General features: G+C 35.0%; 1 protein-coding gene across 6 annotated transcripts; it reads right to left on the reverse strand.

Moving 5' to 3' along the window:
• Positions 1 to 41: 41 nt before the first annotated feature.
• Positions 42 to 15064, reverse strand: LOC107863677 (putative clathrin assembly protein At5g57200). Of its 6 annotated transcripts, XM_016709718.2 has the most exons (15): positions 14830 to 15058; positions 14641 to 14710; positions 14083 to 14180; positions 13590 to 13728; positions 13379 to 13506; positions 13202 to 13294; positions 2819 to 2884; positions 2655 to 2720; positions 2465 to 2545; positions 2313 to 2393; positions 1514 to 1696; positions 1240 to 1315; positions 1002 to 1123; positions 826 to 881; positions 42 to 564 (listed from the first exon to the last, which is right to left on the reverse strand). In XM_016709718.2, exons 1-15 carry the CDS (start codon positions 14908 to 14910, stop codon positions 375 to 377), a joined length of 1530 nt encoding a protein of 509 aa, XP_016565204.1. In that variant the 5' UTR covers positions 14911 to 15058; the 3' UTR covers positions 42 to 374. The 6 variants fall into 6 exon arrangements, with proteins under 6 accessions (XP_016565204.1, XP_047264114.1, XP_047264113.1 ...); XM_047408158.1 differs by having other exon boundaries at positions 1002 to 1081; positions 2313 to 2510; positions 14830 to 15064; XM_047408157.1 differs by having other exon boundaries at positions 2313 to 2510; positions 14830 to 15060.
• Positions 15065 to 15514: the final 450 nt, after the last annotated feature.

Here is a 15514-nt window from a genome sequence, read left to right on the forward strand (position 1 = left end):
AACAAATTCACCACACAAGTGAATGTAATAATAAATGAAAAGGAGAACAATACTGGTTAGTTGTATTATCTTTTGGAGAAGAATGGGATTCTTCTAGCCAAAAAGAATGAAAGAATATAGTATTCTTACTGAGGAAAACCTCTAAATCAATGGACGGTTTCCCCGTGGTGGCATGGCACTTTGTGGATAACCGAAGGGATCTCCGAATGGGTTGGAAGATCCTATGTACCACGTTTGTTGAGAATATTGGCCTTGATATTGCTGATGTACCATCAACATATTTTGTTGTGGCCGTTGCTGCTGCAACATCACGTGTTGTTGTTGCTTCATCGGCTGCTGTTGCATCATTTGTTGTTGCTGCTGCTGTGCCATCATCATGTGTATGCTTGTTTGAGGGGCAATGTGGTTTGACATTGCAAAGGGGTCATCGTGATTGACTGAACTCTGTCCAAGCATTTCATATCCATACCTTGCACTATAGCCTGCCTGTTGCAGCTGTATTTGCCTCCTGGCTGAATCATCTTCATACAAGCTGTCAAGTAATAGCTTGTCGAATCCCCCGGCCTGATAAAAGACCATGGTAAAGTTGCCATTAAATCAATGCACATAGTTCTGGGAGTGTAGCATAATTATGAATTGCCTTTTGATTTCTTAACAAATTATGTGATCAAATTGTCAAAAAACCAGCACCCAAGGGTGTGACCTAGTGGTTTAATGAAGTTGGGTTGAGCACCATGAGGTCTCGGGTTCCATTCCCAACAGAGACAAACACGAGGTGATGTCTTCCCATCTGTTCTCGCCTTGGTGGACAGAGTTATCAAGTACCTGTTGCTGGTGGGAGGTGGCAGACATCTCGTGGAATTGGTCAAGGTGCGCTTAAGCTGGCTCGGACACCATGGTTATAAAAAAAAATTGTCAAAAAAAACATCTGAAGTAATAACAACCGTGCTTATTAAAATTTAAAAAATCATGTATTGAAACATCAAATTAAGAGGACATACCAATTCTTTATCCGATATGATTTTGCTTCTATTGTTACTTGGTGCTGTTAGAAGAGCCAATTCCCATCCTGATGTTTTTCCTGTGTCAATCGCTCGATTATTAGCTGATGGATTTTCTTTGCCTGTATGATATTTCAAATGCATCAACTCAACATTAGCATGACACTCTGAGATCCTCTAATGAGCTAAATTGCAATAATAGAATCATCCTCTTGCTGTAGAGAAGTTGCATGTATACCAGGTGGAATGATTGCAAGAGCTAATGCATTTCTTTCCTCCAATTCTGCAACTTTTGGATCCAGTTGATTCAAGCCCTGTCCACAAATTTCATAAAGCTTAAAATTCTAAGAATGACTATGTTCCGAGTAAGACTAGTACTCGTGGAAAAAGGAATAGGGCCATGAACAAAGATCCAATCAGCCCTCAGTGAATCCAAAGGTTTGAGGCTAAACAACAATGGTCTGACTATCTTAGTTTTTCGTCTTATACCATCAGAAAGAGAAATTGCGTACCAGCAGATCAGCAGGCTCTTCTCTTGATATCAGTGGTGGTGTTTCTTCTTTTTTCGGCAGTGCTTCCTCTTGTGCTTCAGCCTGTTTCTCTATACTATTTTTAGCTTCTTCAACTTTGTTTTCACTTAACTTGGGGAAAGGTTCTTCGAGCTTTTCAGGTTTCTGCTTGGTTTCTTGATACTCCTGCAGATAACAGAGGAAAAACTCCATTCAAGCCACTAACACATACATTACAAGAAGCTAAGTTTCACCTATATGTGACCAATTCGGTGAAGCCGTCACTTTTGTGGGCGTGAAACTTTAGATGATTGGAACCAAAGGACGAAGGGAAATGTGAATAGATGATTGTGAAATTTTCATCCGAAAAATATATCTGCTTTCGCAGATGAAGTTGTAGTTTTTGTATCGCTCTTTTCTTAATTTCTTTTCTTTAGTTCCCTCCTGAGGAGCAATTTAAAAAGGGCAGCCCGGCGCCCTAAAGCTTCTGCTATGCTTAGGATTCGAGGAAGGACCCGATCACAAGGGTCTATTGTACGCAGCCTTACTTTTCATTTCTACTAGAGGCTGTTTCCAAGACTTTAACCCGTGACCTCCTGGTCACATGACGACGACTTTACTAGTTACCCCATGTACCTTTCGACAAGCAATTCCAATGCATAAAGAGTCATGACACAGTAATATAAGTGTTTTGAAATTTTTATTAGGTTAGTGATTGTGATTCAGAGAGAATTTTCACCAAAAGTAAATAAGGATATTAATAGCTAAATCACTGAATCCATGATTTCTTTCAAGTTCTCACCAGCCTATTATTTGGCATGGAACCCATTTGAGGTGCTTCCCTAATGTATTCCTCCATGGTTTCCAGAAATGATGCAGGAGGCTGCAAATCAAAGAACAAAATAAACTTGATTGTTGATCCTTGTTCATTATCTAAAAGGACGCGAGAGAGACCTGTTTCAATGTAGGAAACTGAAAGGTTCGAGCTACATCTAAGCCTCTGCATAAGTCATAAAAATGAGCGAGATGTTCAGCCTACAGAAGTGGGAAAACAAAAAAGAAAAATTACTTTAGATCATAAATTTAGATATCTTATACCATTTCGGTAAGAAATAAAGGATTGTAAGAAAATGAATTTATCAACCTGTTGCCCAGCTCTTTTATATATGCTGAGAGCTTTTATAGCGTCATGCTTTGACATCTCGAAAAACTGCAGGAAGTTGAAGTAGCAAATAGAGTTCAAAAGGACAAAAATAGAGCGCAGTGGTTGGTGGGCTAGATAGTTCAAAGAGACGAGGAAGATCATACAAAGTCGACAAGACTGATTATCACATCGTTGATTGCACAATAGATCTTGAAACTTTCCCTCAACACCTGCAGAACAATGGGGATCATAAGATTGAATAACATGATTATATCTGTTTTAAGAATAAAATTCAGCTAATCCCATTATATTCCGCCTCAATAGTATCACACATTCTAACAAAATTTTGTTAATCTCTGAACTTTAACTTGCCTGAGGATTAAATTTTCATGCATTTTGTAACACATTCCTCTAGGGTATTTAAGAATTTGGTGTCAGTAGAGCTTTGCTTTTCTACTTTATAGAGTCGTTTACCCTTATCTGGAGACGTGCTTGTACAGCTTTAGGAAGTTTTGCTATCATCTACATACGCTCTGGATAAAGTTTTATCATTTATCCATACATTGGGCAGTGTATACATCGAAATTTTGTGGGTTTTAAAGAATCCAATTTCTGTTAAAGTTCTTGGACGCTACTCCTAATTCAATTTCTGTTAAGAGTTCTTGGACGCTACTGTACCCTAAATCTAGCTTGGAGGTACTCTCAAATTCCTAAATTACGCCTATACAAAAGATCAAATATTACTTAAAGAGACATCTCCACTATCTCACAAAATTAATGAGATATTCATAAAGAGATCAAAACCATCTCCTAAATTATGCCTATACAAAAGGTCAAATATTACTTAAAGAGACATATCCAATATCTCACTAAATTAATGAGATATTCATAAAGAGATCAAAACCATTTCTTCTTGGTAATCAAATATATCAAGAATATCCACAAACCCTACTTTAATGAGAAATACTCTACTAACGGCCCTCAAATTGCGGAGAAAATTCATATCCAAATCTTCCGACATTCGAGAAATACGCTATTAATGGCCCCTTCATGAGAAATACGGCACTAGCAATCCTCGAATTACGGAGAAATTCATATTCAAATCTTCCTATATTCGAGAAATACACTACTAATGACCCTTAAAATCAAGGGAGAACAGAATTGTACCCATATCGTTTATCAATAAAATTCTTATTTTCCTTATATTTTATTTGTGATTACAATGTTATGGAGAAATTCATATCCAAATCTTCCTACATTCAAGAAATACGCTACTAATGATCCTCAAAATTAAGGGAGAACAGAATTTTACCCATATCATTTATCAATAAAATTCTTGTTTCCTCATATTTTATTTGTGATTGCAATTTATTTCTGTCACTATAAAATCTGTTGCAAAATATTAACACGCCCAATGAGACCAAATGTCCCCTTCATCTTTCTCTCATAAATCATATATGCAAATCAGTAGCTGCTAAAATCGTGAAGATGGAAGCTCTATAGGTACTTCAAGACTCGTCTTTGAGTTTCATCAAGTCTACACTCCGAGAAGCCTTGAAGTAGTAGGGGTACTTGTAGACATCAAAATTTTGTGGACTCTAAAGAATCCAATTTTTGTTAAAGTTCTTGAAAGCTACTTTACTTAAATCTAGCTTGGAGGCTAATCCCACAAACACTAAATTACGCCTATATAAAGGATAAATATTCCCTTAAAAGAGATATCTCGTATTCATAAAGAGATCAAAACCACCTCTTCTTGACAATCAAATATATCAACTCTTCGGAGATTAAATCTAAATATTCCAATACGCCACTAACGACCCTCGAATTACGGAAAAAATTCATATCTAAATCTTACATTTGAGAAATACGCTACTAACGACCCTCGAGAGGGCGTCATGCAGAAGCTTTTAGTTTGCAAACCATAAGACGATAAATCAGACGACACATGAAAAATTAAACTAAAAATATATTATTGGATATGGTTTGACCAAACGGTCTAAATATTAAAAATAAAACTGAAAATACTAAAACCTATTGGGAGAGAAAATCTCCCCCTAAACGAAACTCTTAAAAGACTACATTGTAGATGCTATTGTTGTTATGGTATGAGAAGGGGGGTCTTCTGTTTATAGATGTCCAAAACCTTTCCTCCAAAAAAGAGGTTAGTCAAATATGGAAAAGAATTATATTTTTTCTTTCAGGAAAAGTAAAATTAATTATGGTAACTTTTATTTTCCTTCTAAGAAAAAGTAAAACGTAAATATAGTAAGAAAATTAGGGCAAAAACCCTAACAAATCTCCCCTTTTTGGCTTGATTTTCTTCAAAATATACTTGATCTTCCTTCTTCTTGTGCATGATCTTCCTTCTTCATATATATTTTTCATATATCACTGCTGCTTACCATGATTAAAAATTAATATGAGTTAAAATTGGAGTCCTATGCATTAAAAATAGAAGCACGGGTTGATAAGATTGAAAACGAAGCCTTGTGCATTGAAAGTAAGCACAAGTTAAGAGTGGAGCTCATACGTTAAAAATAAATGTACGAGTTGAAAGGAGACCAAGCGTTTAAGCAAGTATAGGTTGAAAATTGAAGCCCATAAACATGGATTGAAAATTAATTTTTGTTTTAAAGATGGATAAGCAGCAGGATTGTTGAAATTTTGTTTGAAATTTTTTCTCCACTTATAGTTTGACAAAAATCTTCATTATCATCCAAATTGTTACAGCTTGATTTTGAAACCACTTTGAACCTGTTTAATCTTGTCTCACCACACCAGTGGATCATTGAACATTAAGCTCTGATACCACTTATTGGGTTCGAAATCGAGAAGGCATCATGCAGAAACTTTTAATTTGCAAACCATAAGACGATAAATCAGACGACACATGAAAAATTAAACTAAAAATATATTATTGGATATGGTTTGACCAAACGACCTACGTATTAAAAATAAAATTGAAAATACTAAAACTTATTGGAAGAGAAAATCTCTCCCTAAACGAAACTCTTAAAAGACTATATTGTGGATGTTATTGTTGTTATGATATGAGAAGGATGTCCAAAACCTTTCCTCCAAGAAAAAAGTTAGCCAAATACGAAAAAGAATTATATTTTTTCTTTCAGAAAAAGTAAAAGTAATTATAGTAACTTTTATTTTCCTTCTAAGAAAAAGTAAAACTTAAATATAGTAAAAGCAAAAACCCTAACAGAATTACGGAGAAAATTCATATCTAAATCTTAATACATTCGAGAAATACGCTACTAACGACCCTCGAATCACGGAGAAAATGAATAGAGAAGAATCAAGGGAGGAACAACATTATACCCATATCGTTTATCAATAAAATTCCTATTTCCTCGTATTTTATTTGTGATTACAATTTATTTTTGTCGCTATTAATTTTGTTGCAAACAGGCAGGTCTCGGCAAAAAAACAATTCGTAGTTATCCCAATGTTCTGAAAGTTTTGTTTAATGGTGATTACCAAGGTCCCTATAGCTTCTTATGTTTCATGCTTGCTTAAACTGAAGAGCTCAAACCATGCTGATGAGATAAGCGAGAACCCAACTGTATAACGAATATCAATTCAATTATCCGAACAACAAAGGGCTACCACATTTTCAAACCGTCAGGTCATTGGCATCCTAGACATGCCTCACAATTGATCTCAATTAGTAGTAACCAAGCTGAGTGATCGTCCAACATCCAGTTAGAAGCACTTCATGATGCAGAGTTTTTAAAGTCTCAACTAAATTTTTCTATATTAGCCTTGTACCTAAATAAATTGTTATGATCCATTGCAAAAAGTCCCACATTGGTACTACAAAGTAGTGGTATGGGTATTTATAGCCATGACTTTCCCACCTCACACTATGTTTGGATAGTGGGTTTCCGTAGTATGGTATCGTATAGTTACTAAGAGAACATATTTGTGTTGGTTGTTTCTTAAAATGTATTGTATGGTATAGTTTAGTTTCATGGTTTGATAACCATGAAAATCCTATCCCATGGTTCGCTTTTTGTTTTTTTCAATTATGCCCTTACTTAATATTGTATAATATCCTTTACCTTACATTATTTAACTCCACCTCCTACCCCCACCCCACCAACCTTTCAACCCCCTCTCAATTTTTTCTTTTTGCTTATCCCACTCCCTACCTCGACCCGACCCCACCCCCTGCCAAACTCCCACCCCAATTTATTTTTTTTAAAAAAAATTCAAAAACATTTTCTTACCCCCAACCCTCTCCCCCTACCTACTACCCCTTCCCCCACCAATTTTCTTTTTAGTTTTAAAATTTATTTTTTAAAACTTTTAAGAAAATTTTCTTACATCACCCTACCCCTTCCAGCTACCCCCCTGCCCCCCCCCCCCCCCCCCCAAAAAAAAAAAAAAAAAAAAAATTAATATATATAATAACTTTTCCCCAACGAAAAAATTATTTTTTTTAAAAAAAATTTAAACTTTTTTTTTTACCCCAGGCCCTACCCCGACCTCCTACTCCACTACTCGCATCCCTTAATTTAAAAAAAAAATGTTAAATTTTTTCTTATCCCGCCCCTTTTATCATATTTGTTTTCATTATTTTGTATTAAATATATACAAATGCTTTTAGAAAATATTTTTCTACTTGTGTGACGAAAACAAGAAAATAAGTAAGAAAAAATTTATTTTCCTAAAAATATTGTTTAAAATTCAATACCGAACATACATATAGCATATACAAGAGATGTATTCAAACTTTATACTTGTCGTTGGTATCATGTCTCAAAACACCAAAAAGAAATAACATTGGTTACTATAAAAAATGAATCTGGTTATATTTATTTTGATCTATTCTTTTATTGACTTTGTTAGAATTTACATGAATTTAACAACTTAATATATCTACATGACATAATTTATGGCAAATTAGTAGGAAGAAAATTATTTTTACTAATAATTACTGATAAATTTAAAACTTATAATAATTAAGGGTATATTAGTAAACTTACCAGTTACGATACAGTCTATCCAAATATGGTATTGTACTATAGTGTACAGTATAATACCATACTGTTGGGTACTATGTAGTTTTGATGATTGACAAACTGACACATGAATGAAACATGTTACTTGAGCTGGTCCACGCATAGGAAAACAGTTAGGGGAAAATAAGATAATCAGTAGGGCACGTACTCTAACAAGTGGTATCAGAGAGAGGTTGTCTTAAAAAGGGCTAGCACTTAAGACAAAGATCAATATGATGAATTCCGCACCACCTACTGGTCACAGTAAAGGTCATTCCATTATTAGACCTCCACTCTTTGATGGTTCTCACTTCATTTGGTGGAAAGCTAGGATGGAAACGTTCATTCAAAGGGAAGACTATGAGTTATGGGACAGGATCACTGATGGTCCTACTATTCCAATGAAGTTAGAAGATGGTGAACAGGTCAAGAAGGTAAGAAGTGATTTACAGCTGATGACTTAGTGGCATTAAAGAAAAATGCTAAGGCTAAGAATATCTTAGTCTGTGGACTAGGACTAGCTGAATACAACAGAGTGTCAAACTGTACCACTGCTAAGAAAATCTGGGATGCACTGGTCAATGCACATGAGGGTACCTCTCAAGTAAGAAAATTTAGGATTGCTCTTCTCTTTACTGAATACGCAACTTTTAAGATGAAGAAGAATGAAACCTTGCATGAAATGATGACAAGGCTTACTGCCTTGACAAATGAGTTGACTTCTTTGGGAAAAGTCATTACTGTTGAAAAACAAGTTAAAAAGGTATTGAGGGTGCTACCAAAATCAAAATGGAATGTTAAAGTGACTGCCATTAGGGAGGCAAATAAGGATCTCACAGGTATGACACTAGATGAACTAGTAGGGAATTTGACAACTTATGAAATGGAAATTGATGGAACTAAAGAGCTAGTAACCCTTGAGGATACCTTAGCTCTGAAGGCATCCGATAGTAATGAAGAAATTGAACTTGATGAAAAACAAGTTTCCTTTATAGCTAAGAACTTCAGCAAATTCTTTAAAAAGAAGGAGGGAATAAGTATCAAGAAATGGTCTAATGACAATCCAAATGGATGCTACAAGTGTGGTAAGACTGATCATCAGATCAGGGGTTATCCTATTTAAGAAATAGAATGGAGAAAGGAAAGGGCTGAAAAGGAATTAAAAGAAAAAACCAGAAAGAGGGAAGAATATGCAATGGTAGCAGCTTGGGGATCTAACTCAGATGATGATGAAGTTGATGAAACAGCACTCATGGCTCTTAGAGATTCAGACTTGGAGGAAGAAGATAATGCTTCTGAGGTAAGTATACTTGAACTTAAAAAAAGTTACATTTGTTTTCTAAAACAAAACTTATTTCCTTAATAAGTGCTCTAATTGATGATTTCCAAGAATTAACTTCTGATAGGGATGCGTTATTTAATAATCTTGCAAGTTTATGTTTGATTTTATTGATCTAGAAACTTGTAAGAACACTATTGAAAAGGAAAACTGCACTCTTAAGGAATAGGTTAGCAGACTTGATTCATCAAACCTGACCCTCAAATCTGAAATCTTGAAATTGACTCTTTCTGAAAAAGAAAAAAAGGTCAAAAGTGAGGAACAAGAAAAATTGAGTTAGAATTGACTAAGATTAAACATGAATACTTTTGTGAAAAAGAAAAAGTTAGTCAATTGAGTCAAGAAATTTCTAAATTGAAACTTGATCTTGAAAGAACTAATAGATGGACACATTCTTCAAGAATTATTCATAAGTTAGGTCAAAGAAATCACAATGAAAAGGTTGGGTTGGGCTTTATAAAAGTTCTAGTGCTATTAAAGATCTGTGTTATATTTGTGGTAACCAGGGGCATCCAACCACTGAATGTCCAGTTGTAGCAAAAAGCAGATCAAGAAGCATAAGAATAGCAAAAAAATCTAATTCTATGTTCGCACAAGCTAATAAGAAGGTCAAATCTAGTCAGATAAACAGGTCACATAACCTGTTGCCTTAATGGGCTAGAAGGAATCTCATATATCCTTTTTCTCATAAGAAAGGACCCAAGCTTGTCTGGGTGCCTAAAGTTAACCCTTAATTTGTTTTGCAGGTGAGAGTGAAAAGAGGCAAGAAAAATTTGTACATGGATAAAGCTTGCTCAAGATATAAGACTGAAAGCAAATAAAGTTTCTTTCAGTCACCACATTCAAAGGGGGAATGAATTGTTTGGAGATAGCAAAAAAAAAGAGGATGACAGTAAAACTGATGAGCATGCACAGGAACATATTGTACCACCTGGTTCAACTATTGTATAGACTGAGGGCATATTGACAAGGGGAACAACAAATCAAGAAATTGATGCATCAATAACACCAACACAAGATGATGATAATTTTGTTGGTAATTCATAAGAATTGGTGTTGTCATAAGAATCTTGAGATATCTCATGGGAATCAATGGCTTGAGACTATGATATTCAAATGAAAGTAATTTCACTCTTGAGGGCTATAAAAATGTTGACTATGTAGGTTACTTAAATGACTAAAAAAGCATCAAAGACACTAAGTAGAGAGCATTTTGAAAGGAATAGGTTAGATTTGGGGATGATTAAAATTGCATGAACTCCTCTCAATGATTGACTAGAATAACCATTTTTCTTTTAAATCTTATTAGCTAAAATGTTATTCGATTTAGTCTTGCACATTTAGTTGTGTGTCCCAATTCCAGATTTTTTGACTCTTCTAACCTAATTTTATATTAGATTATGCAGAAAATAGGTACAAGCAAGCAATTGTGACCACAAAGTTCTTCTTATCAGGTATGCTCTACACTGACATAAGCATAGGCTGTCTAAGTTGAAACAGTTAAGCACACCTGTTCCATTCCTCACACTTCATCCTTCCCTTGTCCTGTAATGCTGACGAATTGGTTGACCAAATTTTCTTTAATTCTCGCCAAATGATTATGCATAAATGTGTTTAATCCTGCACCAGAAGTATCTTCTTCTCTCTCAACCAAAATATCAGTTTTTACCATGGATTTGCCAAGCTTGATCATCAATCACATGCAGCATATGTTCTGAAGTATGAAAAGGGACATACTCTTCCTTTTAGTTCCTAATTGGCTCAGATCTTTTAGGATTTCTCAATCCTAGTTTAGGTTTGACTTTTTAAAAAATAATGTATATTTTTGAACAGATAAATTATGTTTCTCTGCTTGGTTTAATAAGGAGGGCTAACACACATTGCAAAAAAAAATAATAAAAAAAATGATGATTTAGCTGAGATAAATTCTGAACTTGAAGCTGCACAAGACAGTCATGAAGTGGAATAAGTGGTACTTCAGGCTTGGATCATGACTTTGAAGCTTGACCTTGATTAAAAGAGGGATGAAAATGTTGAAGTCATTCGTCAATTGACACAGTTGATATCACCTATTCCTCCTTTCTCATCACTATTCGTACTTTTAGTCATGTCCCACTTTTATACCATATTTTTTAAATGCTCAGTTGTTTTGCTTTGTTCAATACTAGCTTAGGTTTAATGTAGAATATACTCTGACAGTTAAATGAAATGGTTATCTCTGCCAAATTGACTAATGGTTTTGCTTTCTTAAATACATTAGTATGTTGGCTCAAGTCTTTGTCTGATTGTTTTGGTGATAGCCCCAATGACCATGAATAGCATAACTAATCACTTTGGCTAGTATATAATTACGTTGAAATAATTTTTCGATGATGTCAAAAGGGGGAAGATAAGAGGGTTGTGCAATGTTTATAACCCATTGACTAACTATTTTCATTCTAGTGTTTTATACTTTAGTGCCTATAGGTGAAGATGGTTGAATTCACAAAGACAAGAGGTTTGTCATCATCAAAAAGAGGGAATTTTTTGGGTACTATGTAGTTTTGATGATTGACAAACTGACACATGAATGAAACATGTTACTTGAGTTGGTCCACGCATAAGAAAGTAGATTTCCAGTTTCACTGATAGATGCAGACAAGATTGCTTCAAGATAGGAATAAATAAGAAAGCCTAATTCTAATATTCTCAAGTTACTGGTTATGTGGGGAACATAACAAGTTGAATTTGATTCAAACATTTAATGATAAGGGAAAACAAGTTGAGTTGAAAAAGGAGTCCCACGTGAAGAAGGAGTTTTACTTCTGAGTATATCTTGAAGAGTCCTATGTGTGGGAGGAGAAAGATTCTGATAAATTAACATGTGCTGATTTAAATAGTTGGAGTTTTACTACTACGCTAAGGAGACACGAGTTGGAATTAAAGAAAGAGTCTCACTTGAAGTAGAACTCTATGCAATGAGAGTTCTGATTAAAGGAGGAGTTTGAAATAAAGAATGACTCTTTGAAGAGCTGTGCTTAAATAGAAGATGAACCAGTCAGAATAATTTATGCACTTAAAAAGCAGAAAAGCACAATCGACAGATTGACTTCATGAAGTACTACTCAATCACTAAAGAAATACATTGAAGAACCTGGTCCTAAGTATAGAATCCAGCTAAGAGTTTTAGCATTGATTTTTAGAGTTTTTCATTGTGTTTGAACTATTGATGTAATATTAGTTTCAGTGTGTTATAAAATGAATTAGGAGCTAGTCTTCGAGTTGGGGAAAACTCAGAGAATTTGGGAACGCATACCTTGGGAGGTGTGTGTGTAGTTATAAATTAGAGTTTATAATTCCTAGTCATTGAGTTAAAGGAATTAGAGTTTATAATTTCTATTTGTTGGTTACAATAGTTTTGTAATCAGTCGTTGTTGAGACTCAGAGTTATTTAGTGAAGTTGGGGTTAAATCCTGTAGAGGTGTAGGTCGTGTTTTTTTTTACACCTTTTGAGCCGGGTGTTTTCCACCTTGTGTTCTTTACTTTCTGTTTTACTGCTTCCTTGGAACACTTCAGGCAACCCGTTCCATTGGTAGGCAACAGTTAGGCGAAAATAAGATAATCAATAGGGCACGTACTCTAACACATACCATACAGTACCGTGCACTATGAAACCATAGCAAACCACCATCCAAACAGAGTGTTGATAGCTAGCTTTTGAGGTGTGGTTCTCCTAAGGTTGTGTTCGACCGGGGCTAGTAATGTCTAGCGCATAGCTGTCGAGGTACCTTCCTCGAAAAGGGCTACCTAGGAAAGAGCTACCTGTGGTGGTTTGTTATGATCCGTTGCGGACTATTTATAGCCTTGGCCTCTCACACCTTAGTGGCTAGCTTTTGCGAATGGTTTTGATTGAAAGTTTTTGCTCCCTAAATGATTGATGTTAGTATTAATTAGTTTTATTCATGTCTATATAAACTAACAAAAATAAACCATAAGTTTCCAGCATGGTCCATTTCTTCAGCTGTTAAAAGTGTATTCTCTGTACCAGAGCCAAGGCATACTGAATGAGACAGTTATAGCAGGCTGCTACTTCTGGCTGCAAAATTCACCGCAGATCAGAAAGAATATTTGGAGAGATGTTGACAGATGAAATACAAGAGAATTGAAAAAACAAAGTTTAGCTTGGCTAAACAGCCGACGTTGTTACCTACCTGGCAACCAGTCAAGCGGTACAGAAGTTGCTGTAATGCTGGGAGTTGTTCCGAAAGTTCTTTGCCATTTAAAAGCCTAGTTCTGCAATGCACCTGATGCAAACTCAGATTATGTACATTGTTTTCACTATGTATCTTCCATGAAACGAGAAAATAAGAATGACAGACAAAATGCACCGTGCTTATTCCAGCTGAAGTTCTGCTCAATCTATCTGACTCAATATCATTTTTCAATGTCCTAAAGCACTCAAGTTTTTCCTCCAGAAATAGCGCATATGTCCGTACCCATGCTGAGCAATCCCAAGCTGTGTTAAAGACGCAGACATTGTGGTTATATATCAGCTTTTCACCTACTTATAAACACAAACTGGATAGAGAATAGGATTACCAAGGTGATTTGAGTCATCCTTGAAGTTTGATAGCTGAAAAATCTGTCCTCTCTGAGAGTAGTGCAGTAGCTCCTCCTTGGATGAAGGATCACCTTCTCGCAACACTCTATGAATAACAATCAGTGTCTTTATGACAACCTGAAAATTGTTTATCCTTTGTTAAAATCACTCAGAGTAGTTGTCTCAATATACCTCATGCAAACCTAGCAAAATACGGAATAATGGAACAAAAAGACCAATGCCATTGATACTAATAAGTTAGGAACAACTTCTAGTCATGTTAGTACGTATTACTTTAACTCCTACGTCGTATAGTACTTTTTATTTTTATCTTTATTTTGTATAATATTGGATCGAAATGAACTAAATAAATGACATGATCAGTGAGGATTCACGTAGCCAACCAACTTGCTCAGGGTTGAGGCACAATTATCATTGTAAAGATTCACAAAGGAAGAAAAGTCTAGTTAGTTATTAGCTCAGAAAACTTACAATCCAGTTGCGTGTCTTTGACAATCGTCTAGAAAGTGCATGAATGCAGTAGGCAACATCTGCTCGTGGGCTTGTAATCGATGTTGCCACAAGAATCTCTGGAATGTTAAGAATTACAACCATATTTTACCATCTTTTTTTTTTTTTTTCAATTAAAGCCATATTTTTAACATACCATAATATATAGGACAGAGAAAATTATCATCAACTTCAATTTTCTATATACAAACAATATCACAACTGAAGCCTCATTATGGATGCATATAGTTAATCACAAATATATGAATTTGGCAGAAGGGGCAGAGGTGAATTGGCAAAGGTAAGGTACCTTAGTATCCACCCATTTAAAAGAGCATAAACAAAGAAATAAACATTATCAAACAAGAGATCTTGAATTTGAAAAAAGAAGGAAAATACATTTAGTCAGACGAGATGGAACAGGAAATTTCTCTAAAATGTGCCAGTTACCTCAATTCATGAGCAACAAGATATGCAGTTTATTCCATGAAAGAATTATATAAATAACTCTGGAGATCAGGAATGTTTCAATAGACTCACTTGCAATATGCCTTTCTTTTGGAGGGCTCTCAACGTGATTTGTTGCTTTAACAATGGCAATGTCTAAATCCTTCAATGTGAAAACAAGAAATAAAAGATCATCCATCTAAATATGCGCATTGATTGAGCTTTTATTTTGCGTACGTGAGCGATTTGAATACAAAATATTTTTCATGTATATATGCAAACCTTGAATTCGCTTTTGACATTGGCTAAGCCAACCTTTGTAGAATCTTTAAGCTTGGCGTATGCTTTTCTTAGTTTCTCCATTCAAAACGATTTTCCTGTTTTGAAAAGTAAAATTACTTTTTGGATCGAAAGAGATGAGATAACAGAAAAAACGAAGGAGGTCGTTTTTATTCTATTTCTAGTTCTTTTTTTCTCTAGAAATCACGTCTTTGAGGTTCCAATGACAAGATGCCAGCGAATGAATCACCACATGCACATGCACACACTCTCTCCGTCTAAATTAGATATTTAATGATGATTATATTCGTGGTTTCTTTTATAAAAAATGAAGCTGCATAAGGGGCGGTTGTAAAATGAACAGAAAAAGAATACATATACCTCCGAATTATAATAAATGATATGTATATATTCTTTGTTATATTTTGAGGATATATATACTTCTACCGTTAATGAAATAGTACGTATATGTCTCTTACACTAACGATAGAGCCATATGTGTACCCAAAGTATGAAAGAAGATATATACGTGTCATTTATCATAGGTTGGGGGTATATTTGTCCTTTTTTTATTTTATTTTTTTCTCAAATAATCACCAAATAATTAACCCAAACAACTATCCGACTTGGTCCTAATAAAAACCCAAGAGGCGCCTATCTAACATACGCATTTTTTCCATCCCTATAA

The sequence above is a fragment of the Capsicum annuum genome, chromosome 3, assembly GCF_002878395.1.
Source record: "Capsicum annuum cultivar UCD-10X-F1 chromosome 3, UCD10Xv1.1, whole genome shotgun sequence".
NCBI lineage: Eukaryota > Viridiplantae > Streptophyta > Magnoliopsida > Solanales > Solanaceae > Capsicum > Capsicum annuum.

What these genes read in the sequence shown, in the direction of transcription:
- LOC107863677 (XM_047408155.1), bottom strand. Translation starts at nt 14,910, where the DNA reads ATGGAGAAACTAAGAAAAGCATACGCCAAGCTTAAAGATTCTACAAAG. An exon ending in CTTCAGCTGGAATAAGCACG is followed by an intron (nt 13,295 to 13,378) that starts GTGCATTTTGTC and finishes AGTTTGCATCAG; the next exon opens with GTGCATTGCAGAACTAGGCT. An exon ending in ACCGCTTGACTGGTTGCCAG is followed by an intron (nt 2,885 to 13,201) that starts GTAGGTAACAAC and finishes ATTGTTCTGCAG; the next exon opens with GTGTTGAGGGAAAGTTTCAA.